Source organism: Chrysochloris asiatica, unplaced genomic scaffold (assembly GCF_000296735.1).
Source record: "Chrysochloris asiatica unplaced genomic scaffold, ChrAsi1.0 scaffold00315, whole genome shotgun sequence".
Taxonomy (NCBI): domain Eukaryota; kingdom Metazoa; phylum Chordata; class Mammalia; order Afrosoricida; family Chrysochloridae; genus Chrysochloris; species Chrysochloris asiatica.
Genome location: NW_006408833.1, coordinates 2932657 through 2957743, shown reverse-complemented (window position 1 = coordinate 2957743; position 25087 = coordinate 2932657). Strand labels below are relative to the sequence as shown.

General features: G+C 40.7%; 1 protein-coding gene across 3 annotated transcripts in view; it reads left to right on the top strand.

Annotated features, from left to right (window-relative positions):
• The window catches only part of PFKFB1 (6-phosphofructo-2-kinase/fructose-2,6-biphosphatase 1), a 122053-nt gene that overhangs the window by 72667 nt on the left and 24299 nt on the right, over positions 1-25087 (top strand). For all 3 annotated transcript variants that reach the window (XM_006875259.1, XM_006875261.1, XM_006875260.1), the window contains 4 exons: positions 13506-13627; positions 18679-18886; positions 21300-21446; positions 22613-22717. In XM_006875259.1, coding sequence (XP_006875321.1) covers positions 13506-13627; positions 18679-18886; positions 21300-21446; positions 22613-22717 — 582 coding nt within the window. The remainder of the gene's footprint in view (positions 1-13505; positions 13628-18678; positions 18887-21299; positions 21447-22612; positions 22718-25087) is intronic.

Here is a 25087-nt window from a genome sequence, read left to right as displayed (position 1 = left end):
TTGGTAGAATTCTTCTATTTCATCTTCACTGGCTTTAGTGGTTGGTGCATAAATTTGAATAATAGTTGTATTAACTGGGCTTCCCTGTAGGCGCATGGATATTATACTATCACTTATAGCATTGTACCTCATGACTGATCTGGATATGTTCTTTTTGACAATGAACGCAACACCAATTAAGTGTAATCTTATCCATAGTTTGCTATGATCTCCACAGATGAATGCCTTTACATAGTCCATAAAGCAAAAATAAACTTCTTTTTGGTATTCTCTGCTTTCATCCATGATTTCCCTAGTTCCACATCCTCTTCTGACACCAGCTTGAATTTCTGGTAGCTCCCTGTTGATGTACTGTTGGCAAACGTTTCTAAATTATCTTCAGCAAAATTTTACTTGCATGTGATATTAATGAGATCATTCAATGATTTCTGCATTCTGTTGGGTCACCTTGCTTTGGAGTGGGCACAAATATGGAGCTCTTTCAATCAGTTGTCCAGGTCTTCGAAATTTCTTTGCATAGACTATTGAAAGCCTCCAGTGCTACCATCCATTTGTGGAAACATATCAATTTGTTTTCTGTCAATTCCTGGAGCCTTGTTTTTTGCCATTGCCTTCAGTGTAGTTTGGATTTCTTCCTTCAGTATCATCAGGTGGTTTTCATCATAATCTATCTCTTGAAATTATTGAGCATCAACCAGTTTGTGTGTGTGTGCAGTGACACTGTGTATTCCTTCCATCTTCTTTTGATGCTCCCTGCATAATTCAATATTGCAACTTTTGAAACACAGTATTGCAACTTTTGAATTTTTTCTTCAGTTTCTTCAACTTGAGAAATACTTAGCATGGTCTTCCATTTTGGTTTTCTAACTCCAGATCATTGCACATTTTATTATAATACTTTATCTTCTCCAACTGTCCTTTGAAATTTTCTGTTCAGCTGTTTTACGTCCTCATTTTCTCCATTTGCTTTAGCATCTCTTTGCTGGAGAGAAAGTTTCAGGGTCTCTTCTGACATCCGTGTTGATCTTTTCTTTCTTTCCTACCTTTTTAATGACCTTTGCTTTCTTCATGTATAATGTTCTTGATGTCATCACACAACTCTCCTGGTCTTTGATCATTAGTCTTTAATGCATCAACTCTATTCTTGAGCTGGTCTCTAAATTCAGGTGGATTATATTCAAGATCATATTTTGACTCTTGTGGCCATTTTTTTCATTGTCTTCAGCTTCACCCTGAACTTGCATATGAAAACAATTGATGGTCTGTTCCACAGTAGGCCCCTTGTTTTAGCTGTTATTGAGTTTTTCCATTGTCTTTCTTGTTGGCCTATGGATATTATCCTATTACAGACAGCATTATACTTCAAGGTGGATCTTGAAGCACTCTTTTTGATGATGAATACAATACCATTCCACTTCAGTTTGTCATTCCCAGCATAGTAAACCATATGATTGTCTGATTTAATGCCTGGTGTGGAACTAAAGGAGAAGCACTGGACTGCTAACTGAAAGTTAACCTCAAGGTAGGAGATTCAAACCCATCAGTTGCTCCTCAGAATCCCGATACAGGGTTACTGTGAGTCAAAACTGACATGATGGCACTTAACAACAACATTGACTAGGTTAGCAATGTTTATGTGTACCATTTCATTTTTGATGACTTTGTTTTCCTATATTCATACTTCATACATTACATGTTCTAATTATTAATGGATGTTTGTAACTGTTTATTCTCATTTTGAATTGTGCCCCATCAGCAAATTATGGTCCTGAAAACTGTGTTCCATCCACATTATTAAGGTCAACAGTACTTTGAGGAGGTAACTCTTCTCCAATTGTATTTTGAGTGCCATCCAACCTGAGGGGCTCATCTTCCAGCACTATATTAGAAAATATTCTGCTGTTATTCATAAGGTTTTCAGTGGTAATCATTCAGAGTGGTCTGCCTCTCCTTATTCCCAGAAATTCCACTGAAAAGTGCCCATCATGAATGACCCTGCTGGTATTTAAAATATCAATGGCATAGCCTCTAGCATCACCAGCACAGTATGACAAACTGACAGATGAACTGTGGAAGCCAACACATAGAATCCCTAATATGCACCAGGCATCAAGATTGAGTCTGATTGATTTTTCACAGCAAAACTTGCATTCTGGGGATCATTTCAGTGTTGGAGAGAGTAAATTAAGGCTCTAATGGGAGAAAATAATTATAAAAGGTTCATACAACAAGAAAGATGTAGTGCTGGGACTAGACCTCAGGCTTGGTTGTTTAACTCAAAAACAGTAACTTTTTAAAAAATATAATGTGTGTGTGTGTGAATTGAGTGCAGGTGAAGATTTAAAGAGCATATCATTAGTTTTACATTCATCAAATCATACCCTCCATTTAATCGCAATGAATGCAATCCCCTCCACATAACAACGATTATCCTAATTCCTCCCAGTGATTCTTATTTCCATTCTACCTTCCTCTCCAAACCTTCTGAATTTTGTCATTAGGATAATATTGCCCATTTGATCTTCAATGGTTGACCATTCCATAGTGAGCATATCTTACTAGTATTGTTGTCCCCCCCTTATATGTATGAATCCAGCTTGGATGAAAATTGGGCCATGAGTATGAGTTCAGTTCCAGACCTGAAAGGTGGCTGAAGACCATAATCAGTATTTTTTTTTTTTTTTAATTTTTGGTTTTGCTCCATATTTGCCTTTCATTCTATCCAGGACCTTCTAATGTGATCTCTTTCAAGGTAGTTTGTGGAGTTATCCAGGCACCATCTAGTTCTTTTGGTCTCAGGAGCATGGAGACTGATGTTCACATGTTCCATTAGTCCATTGGACTAATTATATTCTAAGCATATTACATTTTTCATCACTCTTCTTCCTTCTGCGCACTGAAAGATCATACTTGCCCCTTAGGTGGCCCCTCAGCAGCTTTTAAAATCCCAGTTGCTACTCACCAGAGTACAATGTAGAACATTGTCTTTGGGAACTATGTTATGCCAATTGACCATGGTGCCCACTGAAACTATGGTACTGAGCTCAGGTGTTTGGTAATGGGTCTAAGAAGTTTTCATAATTTTTCTACCTGTATACTCCACCATGGAGTACTGGTGTGGTGCTGTGGGTTAATGCACTAGACTGCAAAGTCAGCTTGAACTGTAAGGTCAACAGTTCAAACTCACCAGTTGCTCCTCGGAAATCCTATGCAGGGTCTCTGTGGGTCAGAACCAACTTGACAGCACTTAACAACAACTTACTCCACCACAAGGAGCCCTGGTAGCATAATTGGTTGGTACTCATTGGGCTGCTAACCACAATGTCAGCAGTTCAAATCCAACCGTTGCTGTGGAGGAGATAAATGATGTTTTCTGCTCCTATAAAGGTTTACAGCCTCAGAAACTCTATACAGGGTCACTATGAGTCAAAACCATGTTCAAACAGAACACAAGAACATTAAATGGTTTAAAATTAGGAAAGGTGTGTGACAAGGTTGTATTCTTTCACCATATTTAGTCAACCTATATGTTGAGCAAATAATCCGAGAAGCTGGGTTATATATGAAGAAAAACGTGGCATCAAGATTGGAGGAAGACTCATTAACAACCTGCAATATGCAGATGATACAACCTTACTTGCTGAAAGTGAAGAGGACTTAAAATACTTAATTGATCAAGATGAGAAACCACAACTTTTCAGTATGGATTGCATCTCAATGTAAAGAAAACAAAAATCCTCACCACTGGACTAATAAACAACATTCTTATCAATGGAGAAAAGATTGAAGTTGTCAAGGACTTCATTCTTCTTGGATCAACCATCAACACTCATGGAAGCAGCAGTCAAGAAATCAAACGACGTATTGCATTAGGCAAATCTGCTGCACAAGACCTTGTTAAAGTGTTAAAGAGCAAAGATGTCAGTTTGAGGACTAAGGTGCACCTGACCCAAGCCATGGTATTTTCAATAACCTCATATGCATGTGAAGTTGGACAGTGAATGAGGAAGATCATAGAAGAATTGATGCATTTGAGTTACAGTGTTAGAGGAAAACATTGAAAGTACCATAGGCTGCCAAAAGAACAAACAGATGTTTCTTGTGTTGGAAGAAGTGCAGCCAGAGTGCTCCTTGGAGGCCAGGATGGCCAAACTTCGTCTCTCATATTTCAGACATATTGTCAGGAGGGAAGTCGCTGGAGAAGGATATAATGTTTGGTAAGATGGAGGGTCAGAGAAAAAGAGGAAGACCCCCAGCGAAACAGATTGGCAAAGTGGCCGCATCAAGCATGGCAACAATTGTGAAGTTTTCTGAGGACCAGGCGGGCAGTGTTTTGTTTTGTTGTGCATGGGGTCACTATGAGTCAGTACCTACTTTATGGCACCTAACAGCAACAGCAGTAGCATGCTCTACCACATTCATAAATGTGTTTGCGGCAAAGTACGTATGTACAAATAACCCTTTGTCAAACTTTATATACTTGTGGATATACTTCCACTTTCCTTCCCATACCCATTCTACCTGTAGGACACTATTATTGCACGTTTGTGTATGTAAAAGTATTTACCTCTATTCCCTTTAACCCTTGCATTAACAGTATTTACCTTGATTCCCTTTAACCCTGTGTCTTAATCTGTCCTCATCAGTCTTCTGCCAACCTCCCTCTTGTATATTGCCTTCCCTATCAACCAAGTTAACATGTATCTATCCTAACCAATGAATTAGTCTCCACTCCCTCCCACCCCTGGTAATCTTCAAAGAAGATTTCTTTTAGCATGAAAAGTCTCCCTTCAGATTTTACAATAGTGGTCTTATACAGTATTTGTTCTTTTGTGATTGACTAATTTCAATCAGCATAATGACCTACAGGTTCATCCATGTTACGAGGTGTTTTTAAGATTCATCGTTATTCTTTAACAATGAATAAGTTTTCATTATGTGTATGTATCAAACCTTGTTCATCCATTCTTCCATGGATGGGCACTTTAGGCTGCCCCCATCTTGTTGCTATTGTGAATAGTGCTACAATGAACATGGGTGGTGCAACAATATGCATGACATGTGGCAGCAAACCAAACCATTGTTCCCACAGCACTCTTTCTAGTTCTCTCAGCACTCTCTACTTCTCTACTGGGTTCAAAAATCCATTAGAACCCACTTGACCTAGCCTCGATGGCTTGATAATCAGAACTCAACTAGAGAAAGATTAAAAAAAGAAGAAAACAATTTTGATAAAGGAAATGCAGGTAAATTGCTACAATTTGATGAACTTGACCTATACTCATGGAGGTAGTAACTCTAAATACCAACAGAGAGGGAAGGAGTCTTCACATGAAGTATCAATGCTATCCCCACTGTACACAGGACATATAGGGATGGGCAACTTAGACATTGGCTACCTAAAATGAGGGGCCAATAAAGGCTCAAAGTGACTAGCTGACAAGGTTTCAAGGGGGAGTTTAGTTTAATAGTGTGAGGGGGAAGAAAGAGTCACCACTGAATAGTTTTCATCTTGTCTATATGGGTCTGGTTAAAGGAAATGGGGATAAGATTCTCATGATTCAATAGTGAATAATTGCTATCATGACTGATTGCAACTGTCGCAATTGTAAAGGTAGAAGTTTTGTAACTAAAACAGAGGAGTGGTTAATCTTACAGTCCAGAGGTGATGGACCCTAGGACCATCAAGGGAGAAGAGCACAAGCGAATGTGAGACTTTATCCAGGGAAGCAGTGATATCATGGATGGAGACAGAGATGGGGACATGGAGAGAGGGAGCAGCTGAGGACGCTAGATTCATGGAAAAATAGGGAGTGAGAGCTGGCAGCCAGGCAGCAGACTTGCAGAATGTGCCCTTTGGTGGTTTAAATTATTATATATGCCTGAGTGTTTAAAAAAACTAAAATGAATAGAGAGAAATACTGTTAACTGATGGTACATGGAGGGGGTTATAATCATTGTAATGAAACAAGGTGTATGATTTATTGAATGTCAAACTGGTGATCTGCCCTGTAAACTTTCAGTCAATCCACAATAAAAACCTTAAAAAAATTTAATTGTAAAAAAAGCCATTGGCATAGCTACACAGAACTCAGAGTTATGGAGTTTATAAAGGAAGTTAACAGGTTACAATTAGAGGTCAGGGCACAGTTGTTCTAGTCAGCTGCTGATAAATACCCACAAGACATACCACTCACTCTACCATAAGCCTCAGCTTGAAGGCACTCAGCTTCTAGCTAAGTGGGTCAGCAAACCTAGCTCTCCCACTTAAATGTTGGAGGTACCCACTCCTACAAACAAGCTTCCTGCCCAAAGTCACTTAGCTATAGTTGCTCTGTGATCTGGGAAGCCCACTGCACTTGTCTTATGCTTTGGTTTTTTGTTCTGCAGCTGATGCTGCTCCTCTGTCACTCCTCAAGTGTCACAGTTTTCTATCCCTGGGTCAATGAGGTTCAATGCACAGGGATCTTGAATTCCAAATGATATGCTCACCTCCTCATTCTTCCGCTTTGATGCTAGTGACATACCCCGATCCTGCTTCTGAGATTGGTCATTTAAAATCCATAATAAAGTTCCAAGATTTTACAATTACAATGAACTATTATCATCCACAGCTAATCATGTCATCCTATCAGTATCATCTCCCACAACAGGGCAGAAATGTTGTTTAGTGGAAGTTAAAGACTATGTCTAGAAGAGACATTATATAATTCACTACACCACAAGTATGCACATATCTCTTCGTGTCATGGATCTTGTTTCCTGAGGATATATACCAAATAGATTGCTGGGTCATGCAGTATTGTTATTTTTCAACTTTTAAGGATGTACGATACCATTTACTACAGCGGTTGCACCATGTTACAGTCCCACCAGCAGTGTAGGAGCATCCTAGTCTCTCTACACCCTCACTAGTATTTGTTGTTTTCTGTTGTTGTTGTTGTTTTTTAACTTTGCTATTAATGCAGGGGTGAGATATCTCATTGTTATTTTGATTTACATCTAACCTTTGGTATGAATTACATCTCAATGTAAAGAAAACAAAAATCCTCACCACTGGACCAATAAACAACATTCTTATCAACAGAGAAACATTGAAGTTGTCAAGGACTTCATTTTTCATGGATCAACTATCAACACTCACAGAGGCAGCAGTCAAGAAATCAAATGACCTATTGCATTAAGCAAATCTGTTGCACAAGACCTTTTAAAGTATTGAAGAGCAAAGATGTCAGCTTGAGGACTAAGGTGCGCCAGACCCAAGCCATGGTATTTTCAATCACCTCATATGCATGCGAAAGCTGGTCAGTAAATAAGGAAGACCATTGATGCTTTTGAGTTATGGTGTTGGAGGAGAATATTGAAAATGCATGGGCTACCAAAAGAACCAATAGATCCATTTTGGAAGAAATGCAGCCAGAGTGCTCCTTGGAGGCAAGATGGCCAAACTTTGTCTCTCATACTTCAGACATATTGCAGGAGGGACCAGTCACTGGAGAAGGATATCATGTTTGGTACGGTGGAGGGTCAGAGAAAAAACAGAAGACCCCAAGAGAGATGTATTGGCCAAGTGGCAACCTCGATGGACTCAAGTGTGGCAACAGTAGTGAGGTTGGCCCAGGATCAGACAGTGTTTTGTTCTGCTGTGCATAAGGTGGCTATGGGTTGGTACCGACTCAGTGACACCTAACAACAACAACAACAATGGCTAATGGTGTGGCACTGTGGGTTAATATGCCAGACTGCAAAGCCATTTAAATTACAAGGTTGGCAGTTCAAACTCACCAGCTGCTCCTTGGAAACCCTATACAGGGTCACTATGGGTTGGAACCAACTTGACAGCACTTCACAACAACAATAGCTAATGAGGAGTCCTGGTGTGGTGCTGTGGGTTAATGCGCCAGACTGGAGTCAGTTTGAACTGCAAGGTCGGTGGTTCAAACTCACCAGCTGCTCCTCCGAAACCCTATACAGGATCGTTATGTGTCGGAACTGACTCGACGGTATTTAACAACAACAATGGCTAATGAAAGGAGCTCTGGTAGCATAGTGGTTATGAGTTGGGCTGCTAACCTCAAGGTCAGCAGTTTGAAACTACCAGCCATTGCTCAGGAGAAAGATGAGACTTTCTGCTCCCGTAAAGATTTACATCCTTGGAAACCCTGTGCAGGGTTTCTATGAGTCAGAACCGACTCCATGGCACACCACCACTGCCACCAGTGGCTAATGAGGAGCTCTGATGGCATAGTGGGTTACACATTGGGCTGCAAGGTCAGTAGTTAGAATCCACTAGCTGCTCCTCGGTCACTATGAGTCAGAACCGACTCAATGGCACACAACTACCACCACCAATGGCTAATGATTATTAACATATCTTCTTTGATGAAATGTCTGTTCATGTATCTGCCCACAGTTGCTCTGTCTGTCTATGTCATTGCCTCTGCTACCTTCTTTGCTATCACTGCTTTTCTAGATAGGGATCTCATGCTCTTCCTTCTTGATGGCCCTGGAATCATCTCGTCCTAAAATGAAACATCAAATCTTTTAGTTACATCTTCTACAATCACAGTGGTGACAGTCACAATTAATCCTGCTTACAATTACTCACAATTGAATCATAAAGTCCTTTCATCATCATACCTCATCCCCTTTCACTAGATCCATCTAGAAAAGAGGGAAACTATTCAGTGGGGATTCTGCCTTACCCCCTCATTCTGAAAGTAATCACATTCGTGAAAGCTTGTAAGGCAACAACTTCATGTCTTTATGGTGGTGGTGGTGTGCCATGGAATCAGTTCTGACTCATAGTGACCCTACATAGGGTTTCTGAGGCTGTAAATCTTTATGGGAACAGAAAGTCTTATCTTTCTCCTACGGAACATCTGGTAGTTTCAAATGACGGACCTTGAGGTTAGCAGCCCAACTCATAACCTCTACACTACCACTACACTATACTACTTTCATGCCTTTATAGCTCCCCACCCCCATTTTTGATAGCCAATGTCAGAAATGCCTGTCTCTATCAACCCAGTGCACTGAGGAAACAAGTTTGTTGCTTGAGATGAAGAATCTTCTATTCCAGTTGGAATTTTGAGTAACTGCATCCATAAGCAAAAGTCTAGTTCATCAAATTGTAGCAATTTGCACTTGCTCACAGTATCAATCATCTTTATCTTCATCTGGTTGAGTTCTATTCAGCTAGACATCCAACCTAGGTCAAAAGCTAGCTGCAAGTTTGAGAGTTCATGCTTACCTCCCTGCACTTCAGACCAGCTGGCCATTTCACTCTTAGCCCTAACCCCCAGGGGCTAGGTCAGTGCCCATGAGCTCAGGTGTTCACAACTCTCCCTAAACTTGAGACCTGTGGTTACTCTCACAGGTCTCCTTCCTTTCCAGATAAAGTTTGTAATCATTATTTGTATCTCTTTAAAAAATGTTGCTGGAATCTAGATTAGGTTTGCCTTGTATCTGTAGATTGCTTTGGGTAGTATTGACATTTTCACAATGTTAAGTCTATCCATGAGCATGGTATATTCTTCCATTTTTGTAAATCTCTTCGCTTTTTTTTTTTTCCTTTCCTTTTTTTTTTTTAAGTTTTTATTTGTGAATTGTGTGGTAGTTTACATGGGAGAACATTATCTTTACATTCATCCTATCATATTTCATTTCATTGCAATGATTACAATCCCCTCCATGCACCATCAAACAACTAAAGGGTACACCCTGCAAGCCTACCTCCCAGCAGGCAGCACACAGACCCTCTCTCTCCCTGAGTCCAGAGTCCCCAGCCACTCCATCTCTCCACATCATCGTTTCTGTCTCCATCCCTGGTGTCACTGCTTTTCTGGATAGGGTCCCGCACTCTGCTCTTCTCCCTTGATGGTCCCAGGGACTTCTACTTCTGGACTGCAAAATCAATGACTCCCCTCCTTTTGTTACAAAACATCTACCTTTACATTCCAACACTCACAGTCAGTCCTGATAGCAATTATTCACTTCTCTTGGTTTCTTATAGTAGTGTTTTGTAGTGTTCTTTGTATAGGTCTTTTGTGTCTCTGGTTAGATATATTTCATCTTTTGGATGGCTATTAAATAGTATTATTTTCCTAATTTCTTTTTATAACTGTATTAGTATTGAGGAATACAACTGATTTTTGTATACTGCTACTTTGCTGAATCTTTCAAGGAGATTCAATAATTTTCTTTCTGAGTGTTTAGGAATTTCTGTGTATAAGAGCATATCATATGCAAATAGAGAGAGTTTTACTTCTTCTTTGCCAATTTAGATACCTTTATTTTCCCTTTCTTGCCTTATAGCTCTGGCTAAGACTTACAACGCAATATTGAATAGGTGTGGTAATAAAGTGCATCCTTGTCTGGTAGTATTTTGATGTTTAAAATTTATTGAGATTTGCTTTGTTGCCTAACATATTTTGAAGAATGTTCCATGTGCACTGGAAAAAATGTGTATCATGCTGTTGTTGGGTTGAGTGCCCTGAACAAATCTATGAAGTCAAGTTGATTGACTGTGTCATTTAGTTCCTCTGTGTCTTTGTTAAGTTTCTGTCTGGTTGTTCTGTCCTTTTTTGACAGTGGCATATTAAAATCTCCTACTATTATTATGGAGTCCTGGTGTGGCACTGTGGGTTGATGCGCTGGATAGCAAAGCCAGCGTGAACTGCAAGGTCAGCAGTTCAAGCTCACCAGCCACTCCTTAGAAACCCTACACAGGGTTGCTATGAGTCAGAACTGACTCAACAACACTTAACAACAACAACTATTATTATAGAGTTATCTATTTCTTTAATTTTCTTAGTGTTTGATTTATGTATTTTGAGGCTCATTCATTGGAAGTATAGGTATTTATTATGGTTATGTCCTCTTATTCAATTGACCCTTCAATCATGAGACCCTTTAATAATCATGTTTCCTTGTCTCTTATACTGGCTTTTGCCTTAAAGTCTATTTTGTCAGAGATTAATATTGTCACATCATTTTTATTGGCATTAGCTTTATATTTTTTCCTCCTTTAATTTTTAATCTATATTTGTCTTTGAGTGTAAGGTATGTCTTTTGTAGACAGCATATTGAAGGATCCTGTTTGCTTATCCATTATGCTACTCTGTCATTGACATTCAGTGTAATTATCAATAGTTATGAATTGATGTGGTGCTGTGGGTTGATGCACTGGACTGTGAGGTCACTTTGAACCACATGGTCGGTGGTTCAAGCTCACCAGCTGCTCCTCAGAAACCCTTTACCGGGTCGCTATGGCCGTTACCAGCTGGACAGCACTTAACAACAAACATGGTTAGTATTGACATTTTCACCATGTTAAATTATCCTCTCCATGAGCATTATATATTTTTCCATTTATGTACAGATCTTGGTTTCTTGAGTGTTTTGTAGTTTTCTTTTTAAAGGTCTTTTGTCTCTCTGATTAGATTTATTCTTAAGTATTTAATATTTGGGGTGTTTATTGTATATGGCATTGTTTCCTGATTTCCTTTTCAGAGCTCTCTTTATTAAAACAAAGGAATCCAACTGATTTTTGTATGTTGATCTTGTACCCTGCCACTGTGCTGAATATTTATTTCCATGAATTCCAATAATTTTCTTGCTGAGTCTTTGGGGTTTTCTATGTATAGAATCATATCATCTGCAGATAGAGAGTTTTACTTTTCTTTGCCAATTTGGATATCTCCTATTTCCCTTTCTTGTTTTATTGCTCTGGCTATGACATCCAGTACTCTATTGAATAGGGAGTGGTGATAAAGGGCATGCTTGTTTCCTATTTGCAGATGGAATACTATCAGTTTCTCTACATTGAGAGCAATGTTGACTTTGGGGAAAACCCTAACTCTTTATTCTGTCCCACAATGTATATCAGAACTATCATGTCCCTTAGATTCTAGGCATGTGGTCTAGAATGACATTACCACATTTTATTGTTCCCTACTTCATCAAATTATTGAAACTCAAGGATCAGAGAGACCTTAATGATCATTTCCTTCAACCCTCCACTAGTTACTTGAAATATCAGTTCGATTATTTTCTATAATAATAGAAAATATTACTATACATATTTTACATACCTCTTGTGACAAGATCATTATAATATTTTACATACCTCTTGTGACAAGATCATTGGTTTTAAATGTAGCCTAAAAAAAATCAAGCTGAAATCTCCCTCCATGTAATTTCAACTGATTGATATTATTTTTTACCTCTTATAAAGGACACAGACCATGTCCTGTCTTTCTTCATCCACTCACAAAATCTGGAACAAGCAGCACTCTAGGGATTAGAGATAGGGAAATGTATAGAAGGGAATCCTGTCCTTAAGCTCAAAGTTCTATGAGGGAGAAGGACAAATATATAAAAAGAACTTTGTTAAATCAGTGCTGAAATAAGGGAACAAAGGAGGCTCTGGAAGCACAATGTTGAGGAGCTAATCTTGCAGATAAGGCTTCTCAATAAAGATGATAGCTGAGCTGCATCTTGAAGAATACATAGGAGTTTGGCAGGCAAAGAATGGAAAATAAGGAAATAGCATATACTATGTATGACATCTCAATGGAACTAATGGTGGTGGTGTCGGTTCCATGTGCCATGGAGTCAGTTCCAACTCATAGCGACCTAGTATAGGATTTCTGAGGAGTGGCTGGTGAGCTTGAACCACCAACCTTGTGGATCAAACCGACTTTGCAGTCCAACACATTAACCCATAGTGCCACACCATGAGTCACATGCTAAGAGAGTTTATACTTTTATTAAAAGATATGAGAAAAGTTTATGATTTTTAAGCAAGTCCAATGTGAATTCTATAAATATTCTTCTGACTGCCAGTATGATGAATAAATTAGAAGAAATAAGACTGTGAAGAGAGGAATCAGTCAAAAATATATAATGTGCATTCAGGAAAAAGAGAATGAAGGTAATGGGAGAGATAGAAATTATAATGAATTGGATTTAGTGACTGCTGAAAGTTGAGGAGTGATAGAAAGGAATGACTCCCAGATTCTTTTTAGGCTGAGGTGGATGAGAGTGCCATTAACTGAGATATGGAATATGGGCAAAGTTTCTTGCTAAGATTAGGAGATGCCAGCTCTTCAAAAATTTGAAGATTCCATATCCTCCCAGTAAACACTCCATGCATCTAAGCCATTATTACCCTTTTCTTCAAACATTCCTGTTCTTCAGCCATTTCTCATAGGATAATTTCCAGTCTTCTTATAAATAGTCTTTTTAAAGTACATGCCCTGAAACTTAAAATAATATAACAAGTATTTTTGACCACAGGGAGATTCTGGATGCCAAATTCTCTTCAATTGACTGATTTTGTAACTTGGTCAAGATCAAGTTGCTACAAGTCTCTGTTTCTTCACCTTAATAATGAAGGATGTTTGACTCTATGGTCTCTAAGGGACCTTCCTAAAGGCACTGTCAGAGTCTCTGCCTCCCACTCTCTCCTTCCTTCCCTTTGTCCTTTACTCTTCTTACAGCAAGTTAAACTCGGCAGTCCTGATTATATAGACTGTGACCGGGAAAAGGTTCTGGAAGACTTTCTGAAGAGGGTTGAGTGCTATGAGGTCAACTATCAGCCCTTGGATGAAGAATTGGACAGGTAAGAGTCCAGCACTCCAACGTCCAGGTTTGAATCCTGAGCCCAGTTGTGATGGCTTATCGGGCAGTGTCCTCTCTCTCTGGGATTCCACTTCTATATCTGGAGCTCTGGTAGCATAGTGGTTACAAATCGGGCTGCTAACCTCAAGGTCTGCAGTTTGAAACTACCAGGCGTTCCACGGGAGAAAGATGAGGCTTTCTGCTCCCATAAAGATTTACAGCCTTGGAAACCCTGTGCATTGTCGCTATGAGTCGGAACCGACTCCATGGCACATAACAACAACGAGCTCTAATTAAGGAGCCCTGGTAGTGTAGTGGATTACTAGCTTGGCTGCTAACCACAAGGTCGGCAATTCAAATCTACCGGTCACTCCGTGTGAAAAAGATGAGGTTTTTTTGCTCCTGTAAAGATTTGCAGCCCTAAAATCCTTATGCAGAATCACTATGAGTCAGAACCAACTCAATAGCACACAACCACCATAACCAACCAAACAGCTCTAGTTATCCATGAGGCAGTGATTTCTTGGTTAATGAGGTGACTAAAGTAGTGCTTTCCTAAATAATACAGATTAATCAGGACCTGGATCTCTGGGAATAAAAGCTTTTTTCCTGTGGTTAATGCTATTATTATCACAAAAGTGTTCTTCATGCATGGATGACACTTCAGTTTCCACACATGTTTACCTTCTTGTTATTGACTCCCCATATGGTTCCTAAAGCTGTAAAACTTTATGGAAGCACACTGCCTCATATTTCTCTCATGGAGCAGCTGGTGAGCTTAAACCACAAATTTTGTGGTTAGCAGCCCAACGCTTAACCAACTGTGCCATCAGGTCATAGAAACAATAAAAATGAGGCTGATAATAGCCCTTATGATCATAAATGTTTAAAAAGAGGAAACTGAGTTTCAGAGAACTGAGATATCTTGACCAAGCTCCCATCACAAGGAAAGAGCTAGGATTCTAATTATGCATTCTGTTTCCTAGTCATGTTTCTTCTCACAATATTCATGTAATCAATAAGTATTTGGAGCTGTAATGTATGTAATGCGGTTTAAGTACTTATAAAGAAAGGTGGGCTTTATGCTCAGATAGTTTCCATAGTGACTTGGGATATGGAAAGTCACATGAAAAACATGAAACTTTCAGCCATGATAACAGCTGAATATAGAAGAGGTGCTAATTGGCAGTATAAGGCAGATGTGTACATTAAACATAAGGAGTTCCCAGAACCCTACTACCTTTCAAAACGAGTTGTGATGAAAAGAGCGCCTGGTCAGCCACATCCTTTGGGAACCAAAGGAAAAGTTTAGGAGGCCTCAAATGGTCATTACCACTCAAGGAATTTAAAGAACAGCCTTGCACCCTTGCCCAATTGATGTCCTGAGAGGAAAGCATTGTTATTGTCTCCTCCTTTAGACAGGGAAACTGAGACCAAGATCAGGGTTAGAGCATACCTGAGGTTAAAGGGTCAGTAGAAGAATATGTATTCAAATTCATGTCTCCAAACTTCTAATCTGTTACTCTCCCACCCACATATAAAAAGTGCTATGTAAGGCTTGGATTCTCAGTGCAAGGGTCAGGATCTTTATGTACAATTACGCAGGTTTCTTATATTATGAGGTCACCCCAACCAAGGGTATCCTTGCTTCTTTCACCAGGACGTGTGTATAGGCCATGTATGCCCTGAGGAAGAGGTACTTTCCTGTCCTGCCCTTGACAAATATCCACAAAGGCACCATAAGGGCTAAGAGTCAACTGGAGAAAGGAGCTTGAAGGACAGGGACTGAGTGAAAGAAAAACATTGAGAAAGTTCTCATTCCTGGCCCTAGACTCCTACAGGCACTTAGTTAGTGTTTGATAAATCAATTTGGATATAAAAAACACACATCTAGAAGGTCAAATTTATTTGATCATTTTTCCATCAGTAGACATGTACAGTCCTTGTGTCAGGGTCCAGTCCTGAGCTGTGTCCTGTTCTGACAGAATGATCAAGTGGTTGGAAAAGACAATGAGTATACAGTTGATCAGAATTATGGGAATGGCAAGCCAAGTGGGTTGTAGGAACACAGAGCAGCCCAGTTGCAGGACGAAGGTCTGGGAAAACTGTATTACCCAAAAGTAGCACTAAACATGTACTTAAGGCACCAGCAATGTAGGGGCTACCAAAAATAAGAAAAATATCTTGAAGGAATTTGCTATTTGATATTTCAAAAAGAGTATCAAGGTATTAAAGATGGAAAGAAATAAAACCAGAAAGAATATGACTGGACCTCCTTATACTTACTACAATATATTAGTTATCTAGTGCTACTATAACAAAAATACCACAAGTATTTTTTAACAAACATTTACAAACACAAGTATTTTATTTTTTAAGTCTTTAACAAACAGAAATCTGTGGATGCCTTTATCAAACAAATTTATACTCTCACAGCTTAGGAGACTAGAAGTCCAAATTCAAGGTACCAACTCTAAGGGAAGACTTTATTTTTCTGTTGGGTCTGGGGAAATGTCCTTGTCTTCTTTCAACATCTGTGGGTTTGGCATACCTTGGAGATCTGCCTGTGTCTTGGCATCTGTCTTCCTCGGAGTCTAGAAGGTTCACAGCATAGGGACCCTGGATCCAAAGGATGTGCTTGCTCCAAGCTCCTTTTTCTTGGTGGTACTGAAGTTCTTCTTTGCTCACTTCTCTCTCCTTTATTTCTTGTAATATAAATGGTAATGCAGGTCACACTCAGGGGAAACTCTCCTTAAATGGGGTCAGGGCCATGACCTGATTAAGGGTGTTGCATCTCACACTCCTCCACTTACCACTGATTGACTGTTCACAAGATGGGGGATGATTGCATTATTACCTAACTGCCAAACCACTTATAATCATGACCCAAACAAGATAACACACATTGTTTTGTGGGAAAAAAATTTAATCCATGATGGATAGTTTATCATTTTTATTTAAAATTATACATATAGTGGGGAGTGGGCATCAACTACCATAATATTTTTAGTATGAAAGGCTTCTAAATGACTTCCTATGATCCCGGGATCAAAGGAAGGCTTCTTGCAGGAGGTGAATGTGCTGGCTCTTGAGGAATGGATGCATAGAGCTCCACTTTGGAAACCAGGCAAGGGATGACTTGTCAAACAAAGGGAACATGCAAAGGCTTTGTTTTATCTGAATAAGAGGAGAAAAGTTCAGAGAATTAGTCCAGTGGTACCAACAAAGAAGGCATGAAGGCTAGAATGAGACAGGTATAAGCATGGATAGCAAGGTGAGGCCAAGTTGAACTTGTGTGTGAAAGCATAAGGCATGTCAGACTAGGTTGAGGAATTTGTTCATTCTCCCAGAGCTACCAAGGACCTAGTGTCTGGAACAGACTACTGGCAACAAGGTAACAAGGCAATAGGGCTACATCAGTTTTTCTCTACTCCTGGGCTCTTAGGGTCCCAGGAGAGGGGAGTATTCTGTGGTTTAAATATGAAGTCACTTCTTTCTGATTAGGTGACTTCTGGTAAATCAGTTTCCACACCTATAAAACAGATTATAATTTCTGCTCAATAGGATGGTTGTGAGGATCCATGTATTTTAAAGTCCCAACTCTCTGCCAGATGCACAGAAAGTATTTAGCAAATACAAGTACCCTGTGGAAGCCACTGGACATGACTGACAGGACTGGGTATGGTGAACATGGTGCAGACATAGAGAACTTTTCTTGGAAGACCAAAGGAGAGGCTTTCTCAAACCAAACCCATCAACTGCTGCCTTATCTGCCTTAGGTGATTGCAGTTATTTCAATTCATTTGGCTTTGCTACTGTGTAGCCACAGTTTCTGATGTCACTCCATTGTTCTAACCCCCCACACCTCTTCCCAGGGACTTCTGGAACTCCCTGCAATACATCTAGAAGATTAATGCCTGGCACAGCAGGGAACACAGGGATCTTGTCCCAGGATTCTAGGCTTCTGATTGGTCATTGCCCCTTCCACTCTTCAATAGACAGGTTATTAAATGGTTTGACTATCACTCTGTGTGTAGTTCATAATAGAACACAGAATTAGAGAGGCAAAAAGGAACTGGGAGCAGAAACTACAAGTTCTTCAATGATATTATGGATCACTTCTCTATCCCCATGCTTCCATACCCCTAAGTATTTGGCATGACTTAGATATTGAGTGACTGTTTATTAAATAGTCAGCACTAATCATGTGTTTCCAAGTATATATTCTTGACTGGTCTAGGAATGTCCAAAGGAGAGACACTGAGTCTCCACTGAAAGCACAGTGCCTAGGACAAAGAAGAGTGTGTTGCCTGCATGACTGATGGGGAAAGAATCCAGTCTATCACCTTTCTTAATGAGGGAAAAGGCACATACAGAGATCACACAGACACAATACCAAGCCCACATAGTAGCTCCTTGTAGAATATCAAGTATAAACCATCATGGTAGAGGTTAAAAGAACAGAGGGACAGATCTTGACTCAGGATTGTAAGGGGTGGGAAATGGACAAGTCCTCTCTGGGTATGATAGGGGAATGAACCATAGAAGAAAGAACTCTAGGTTTCTGGAATATCATGAGTGAAGGTGAAAAGACAACCTAGTTCAATCTGAGGCAGAGGACAGGAACTAAGGGTAGATGATATCAGGCAATAAGCTCCTTAAAGTAGCCCAGAATTGAGTTTTTAGGAGACTACCCAAAAAAAGAGCTCTGGTAGTGCAGTGGTTACGAATCGGGCTGTGAGCCCCAAGGTCAGCAGTTCAAAACTACCAGCTGTTCTGTGGGAGAAAGATGAGGCTTTCTGCTCCTGTAAAGATTTACAGCCTCGGAAATCCTGTGCAGGGTCGCTATCTATGAGTCAGAACTGACTCCATGGCACATAACAACAACAACCCCAAAAAAGGCAAGGCATGGCATCTTGTTGAAGACAAAGTAGGTGAGAGTTGGGTTGTAGAGATTTGAAAGCAGGGTGTGTGGTTGAAGCTTTTTCTTGGGACCATCCCCACTGTTGTCGATCCCTAAGCTGTTATTGCTCCTGCTTGGATCTAATCCAGACACCTGTCCTACATCAAGATCTTTGATGTGGGCACACGCTACATGGTGAACCGAGTGCAGGACCACATCCAGAGCCGCATGGTCTACTACCTCATGAACATCCATGTCACACCCCGCTCCATCTATCTATGTCGGCATGGTGAGAGTGAACTCAACCTCAGAGGCCGCATCGGAGGTGACTCTGGCCTCTCAGCTCGGGGCAAACAGGTAGGGAGGGTCACCTGTACCCAGATAGGGTTGACTGGACTAGCCCAGGTGGGGCAAGGTGGCCATTGCGTGGGTCCTAAAGATGGAGGACCCAGTGATGGGGTAGAAACAGATTCTGGTCACGTCTCTCCTCTCCTGTCAGGAGCATCCATTGAATGGCTCTCATATGCCAACTGCAGCTGTAAATCTAATAGCTTGATCCTTGCACCATTACAATGACCACCTTCTACCCCTGTCTGATGGATCCATTCATCTTTCTCAGAACTCTATGTCTTTGTTTATGTAGTCCCCCTTCCCCCAAGACTTCTCTCTTCTTTCCCCTCTGTCACCTGGAAACCATCACTTGCAAAGAGAGCTACCCTTAAGTGGCCCACTCTTGAATCCATCGTCTTTCCACGAGTCCTCACATTGTCATCATTTGTCCCCCACCAGTTATTGCTTCCTTCCTGTCCTCTTCTCTCTCATGGACCAGCTCCTGCTCCCAGACCTGGTCCAGAAACCCCTCTCTGAGCGTTCCCTTCCTCTCCATCTAACACATGACCCTAAGCTACATCTTTCTCAGTTGTAACACATCACTAATTCTCCCATGATATTATGTTCTTTGTTCCAAATGAGCATAGTGACATGTCCATTTGGGTTTTGGTTAAACCACGAGAAGCATTTCCCCCAGAATTTGGTCCTGTTCCTGGGTTCTGGGCACAGGTGATGGGAGGATCTTTAGGGGGTTGAGAATGGACTGCAGGAGGGAGGGCGCTCCCTCATTTATTGGACACCTATTATGCACAGTCATGCATGTGTGGCCTCATTTGCTCTTCACAACAGCTCTGTGGGATGGGCATTGCTGGTTTTATGGATGAGGAACCCAAGGTCCAGAGAGGAGTAGAGAGTGGTCCCAGATCACACAACTGATAAAAGAAGGAGCCAGGACTGAACACCAGGTCTTACTGTCTCCTTTTCTCAGCATTCCCTACTAAGGATTGTAAGTCACTCCAGGCAAGGCATGGGATAAGAAGGACCCAGTCTTTATGGCTCCATTTTGGTTACCTTCAGACTGGTGTCTTCCACACATGAGAGATGCTGAGCTCTGACTTCACCTCTCCTGCTCAGAGCAGAGCCAGAGTCCATCAGAGGTGTCACCTCATCCCATGTCTGGCCTCTGTTGAAGCAGGCCACAGTGCCCTGCCTGCACAGCTCAGGGCTGTTTGAACTCGTGTCAACCTCCACCTGGCATGTCTCCCTTGCATACAAACCTGTGAATGTACATTCTCACTTGGCTCCAATTTTCACTCCTGTGGACACAGTGGACCACGTACAGTGTACAAAGCAGTTTTCCATCAATTGTGACCCATAATCACAGTAGCTGTCACTTGTGCAGCATCTATTGTATGCCAGGGAGCACTTCAGGTATTCCCATATAATGTGACCTCACAGAGACCAGGCTAGGTGAGCTAATATCATTACCATCTTCCAAGCAGGATGGAGAGGGCCATCAAGTGGATTTCTTATTCATAGCAACCCTACATGACAGAGTACAACTAGGCTTATGGGAGGAGGTTGCCAGGTCTTTTCGCTGGTGGAACCTACCTCTAGTGGGTTTGAAATGCTGACCTTTAGATTAGCAGCCAAGTGCTTAACCATTAAGCTGCCATACTCTGTGGACCCTGAACCCTGAAATTATCTGCCTGCATGGCTCAATGCCTGGTTCCAGTGCCTGGATGTAAGCCATGTCACAGGAGTGTGCACCCCTAGGCCCAGGGATGGCCAAGATGTTTCTATTAGTGGGGCATGGGGATATGTGGAATGGGGTGTAGGTGAAGCTTGGTTGTGTGACTAGACTGTTCATACACATATATTCAAAACATGTACAAGTGAAGAATGAGGCCACAAATTGGAAGAGAAGGCACACGGGTTATGGGTGGTGTATTTCCATTTGTACTCTTATCCCAAGCATAACACTGTTAGGGGCAGGGCTGTTTGAAATAATGAATAAATGAGTAGTGTTTTTAGTGAGCAAGCCCACTAAACACACACACATATACACACATACGCATTCATACTCTTTTCTATTCCCTTGACCCTTTGTTGTAATTGTTAAGAGCCACTAAGTCGATTCCGACTCATAGTGACCCTGAGTCTTTAAATCTTTGTGGGAACAGAAAGTCTCATCTTTCTCCAAATGAGCAGCTGGTGGGCTTGAAGTGATGATAAGTCCAGTGCTTATCCTATGGACCCACTGCACTCCCTCCTTGACCCTTAGTCACATAGGAAAAAGTATAATATTTTGTAAATTGGCTCTTGACTGTTCATCATCGCCCCACTATTTTTGGTAGACCTAAGTTCTTATGGCTAACCTGTCCTCTCTCGCCTTTCTTTTTCCTTCCTTTGTCTTCCTCTGCCTACCCCCACACCCTAGTATGCTTATGCCCTAGCAAACTTCATTCAGTACCAAGACATCAGTTCCCTTAAGGTGTGGACCAGTCACATGAAGAGGACCATCCAGACAGCTGAGGCCTTAAGTGTTCCCTATGAGCAGTGGAAGGCACTGAATGAGATTGATGCGGTGAGATGAACATGGGTGAATCTCCTGAATGGTGGTGGGGGTTGACTTTGGACTCATCACCTGGGTTTCCTCTACCTCAAATTCTGTGAGGAACCTAATGAATTTAACAGACATTGCTCTACCAGTCATGTGTCACACATTATATATATTTTTTGTCTTAGTGGTCAAATAAAAAGCAAAATATATAGCCCTAAGGCTTCAATTAGGCATCAGTTCATCTAGGCAGTTCCTGGCTAGATCATGACCTCATCCTTCAGTGTCTGTATTATAGATGCTATTTTGTATTCCTGTTTATTCCTCTGTCTACTCCATTTATCCTAAAAAACACAGTGATGACAGGGACAAAATCAGATTAATCTTTGTCTCTAGAACCACCACAGAAGCATGGACCCACTAGTAAGACACCAGTGACCTTTCAGAAACATCTACCAGCACCTCTGCACTAAACATGCACACACATACTCACCCACTGATACACAAAACATACATCCTAGTGACATATATGGATACAATATAGAAGCAAATCCCTCTGCATATATATGCATTACATTGACACAGAGATATATCATAGACATGTGCACAGTACAGACACAGAGCCTAAAGCATATTACACAAATTCACACAACTCTCAGACACAGGGCCACTGATAATTCAGACATATATATATATATGATATATAATCAAGGACATTCATAAATGCACATGACACAGACATTCTAAGACCCACAAGGGCACATTGCTAGATGCTCAGGTACCCTGTACACACAAACACACTACATATAATGAGATAAATACACTCACAAACACAAGCCATAAGCCCTTACACATACCACAAGTATACATCATAAACATGCTGCACACATACATGCAACCACAATCAAAATTCCTTAGTACATACTTACATGAATACCCACAGACCTACTGGAGCAATCACAGAAAAATATCACTCCAACTGAGCATACACACACATACAATAGCTCTCACATGAACACATGTACACATTCCATGCACACGCATACATACACATTCATGGATTTGTAAACACAACCCAGAGTTGTGTTTACAGAGATCTGGATGCTAGTATTCCACAATCATTGGTCTCAGAACTATGCTGTGTGAATTTAGTTGTGTGAATAATTTTGCTCTAAAATTCTTTTTTGTCTCAGGGTGTCTGTGAGGAGATGACCTATGAGGAAATCCAAGAACACTACCCTGAAGAGTTTGCACTACGCGATCAAGATAAATATCGCTATCGTTACCCCAAGGGAGAGGTAAGGTTTTGAGAAGTGGCCTGACTCCTAGAACTCTTTCCCAGTATCCACATTCCAACTGCCAGGATCCCATAATTTCCTAGATAGCTTCAGAAACATGGTAAAGCATGGTAAAACTGCTCCTGCAGTTCTCAAATCGAAGAGCACTAGACTTACTTACAGCCAAAAAAGGAGGCAGCTGCATGTTTCTCAATAAGGAATACTGGGGGGTTTTTGGCCCTTGGCTGTCTCAGATTCCTGTTAACAGAGTCCTCTTTTTTATAAAGCTACATATTACCTGATTTTTCCCTGTCTACTTTTGAGAGGGCCTACTGTATACTGGGAGTCCTGGTGTGGTGCTGTGGGTTAATGAGCCAGACTGCAAAGCCATTTGAACTGCAAGGTAGGCAGTTCAAGCTCATCAGCTGCTCCTTGGAAACCCTATACAGGGTCGCTATGGGTCGGAACCAACACGACAGCACTTAACAACAATAACTGTATCCTGGGCCTTTTCTCTAGTCATCATTGAAGGCATTTGAAGTAACTCAACAGGCTCTGCTTTTTGTTGTCAAGTTGACTAAAATCCCAGCCTTTCTGTGCACTTGGTTGAAATCTCAAGGGGCAATGACTAATAATTTAACCAAGTAAGTTCTTTACCATTACAAGAACTAAAGTATCAGTTTCCCATCCCTATATCAGATGAATCCTCATTGCTTTTAACCCAACTTTTACTTAGTCAGTTCCACATTTTATTTGTCACAATCCATTTCTGATACAAATTCTTATCAATGATTACCTGGAAAAACAAGATATCTGGGAAGATAGAACAATGGATATCCTGTTTAATTACAAAGTACTTTCACATTTTTATCTTCATCCTCAGAAATGACATTATAAAGTTAAGTCTTGATTGACTCTCATTTTACTCTGTATTCTTTGAGATTCTACTAGTGTTCTGGTTAGGTGCCATTAAGTTGGCTCCAACTCATAACAACTCTTGTGAAACAGAACAAAACACTGCACAGTCCTGCAACATTCTCATAGTTGTTATGTTTGTTGCTGCCACTCTATCAACTTAATCTCTTTGGGGATCTTCCTCTTTTTTAGTGACCCTTACTTTAGCAAACATGATGTCCTTTTTCAGGGACTGGGCTTTCCTGAAAAAATGTCCAAAGTATATGAGATGAAGTCTCGTCATCCTCACTTCCAAGGAGCATTCTACCTGTTCTTCTTCCAAAACCAATTTGTTTGTTCCATGGCACTTTTGATATTTTTTACCAACACCATAACTCAAATACATCAATTCTTTTCTGGTATTCCTTATTCATTGTCCATCTTTCACATGCATAATTGAAAATACCATGGCTTGGGTTAGGTGCACCTTAGTTCTCAAAGGGACAACTTTGCTTTTTGAATACTTTAGAGAAGACTTTTGCAGCAGATTTGCTCAATGAAATATGTCATTTAATTTCTTGACTACTGTTTCTATGAGCATTGATTGTGAATCCAAGTAAAATGAATCCTTGATAACTTCAATCTTTTCTCCGTTTATTATGATGTTTATTGGTCCAGTTGTGAGAGTTTTAGTTTTCTTTACATTGAGTTGTAATCCCTACTGAAGGCTTTTTGCTTTGATCTTCATAAGCAAGTGTCTCAAATCCTCTTCACTTCAAGCAAGCATGTGGCAAGTTTTAATGAGCCTTTTTCCAAACCTGATGTTGCATTATTCTTTTGTTATTGTTAAGGTTTTTATTGTGGATTGAGTGAAAGAATGCAGGGCATATAATCAGTTTTACATTCAACAAATCATATACCTTGTTTCATTACATTGATTATAATCCCCTCCATGTACCATCAGTTAGCAGTATTTCTCTCTATCCACTTTAGCTTTTTAAAAAACACACAAACAAGGAGGAACAAACAAGATGGTGGATCAGGTGGAAGTGCAGTAAAGGAGTTCCACCAACAACAACACAGAATACCCAACCAAGCAAGCTCAGAGGATGGTCCCAGAACTCTGAACCACATATAAAGGAATATTTATAAAGTTGGAAGGCTTACAGCTGGGGGAATTTGTGGCAGAAGCTAGAAATCTATTTCTTTCTAGTCCGGGACGATCGGCTGCTCCAGGAGCCGCCATCTTGGGCGAGACCACACAGGGGAAGGATCAGAGCGGCCACAGATGCCTGGAAGAACCGCTGAGATACAGGTGTGAACATTCTTTTATTGGGTATCTGTTCATTGGTCCCTGGCTATCTGCACACCTCCATTCAGGTAACTATGGGGGTGTCTGAGCTAGTGGGCACCCCAGCCCCATCCTCGGAGGGTTCTACTACACATGCACACAGATCTCCTCGAAATTTAAAGAGACAGTTTCCAATTAAAACCAAA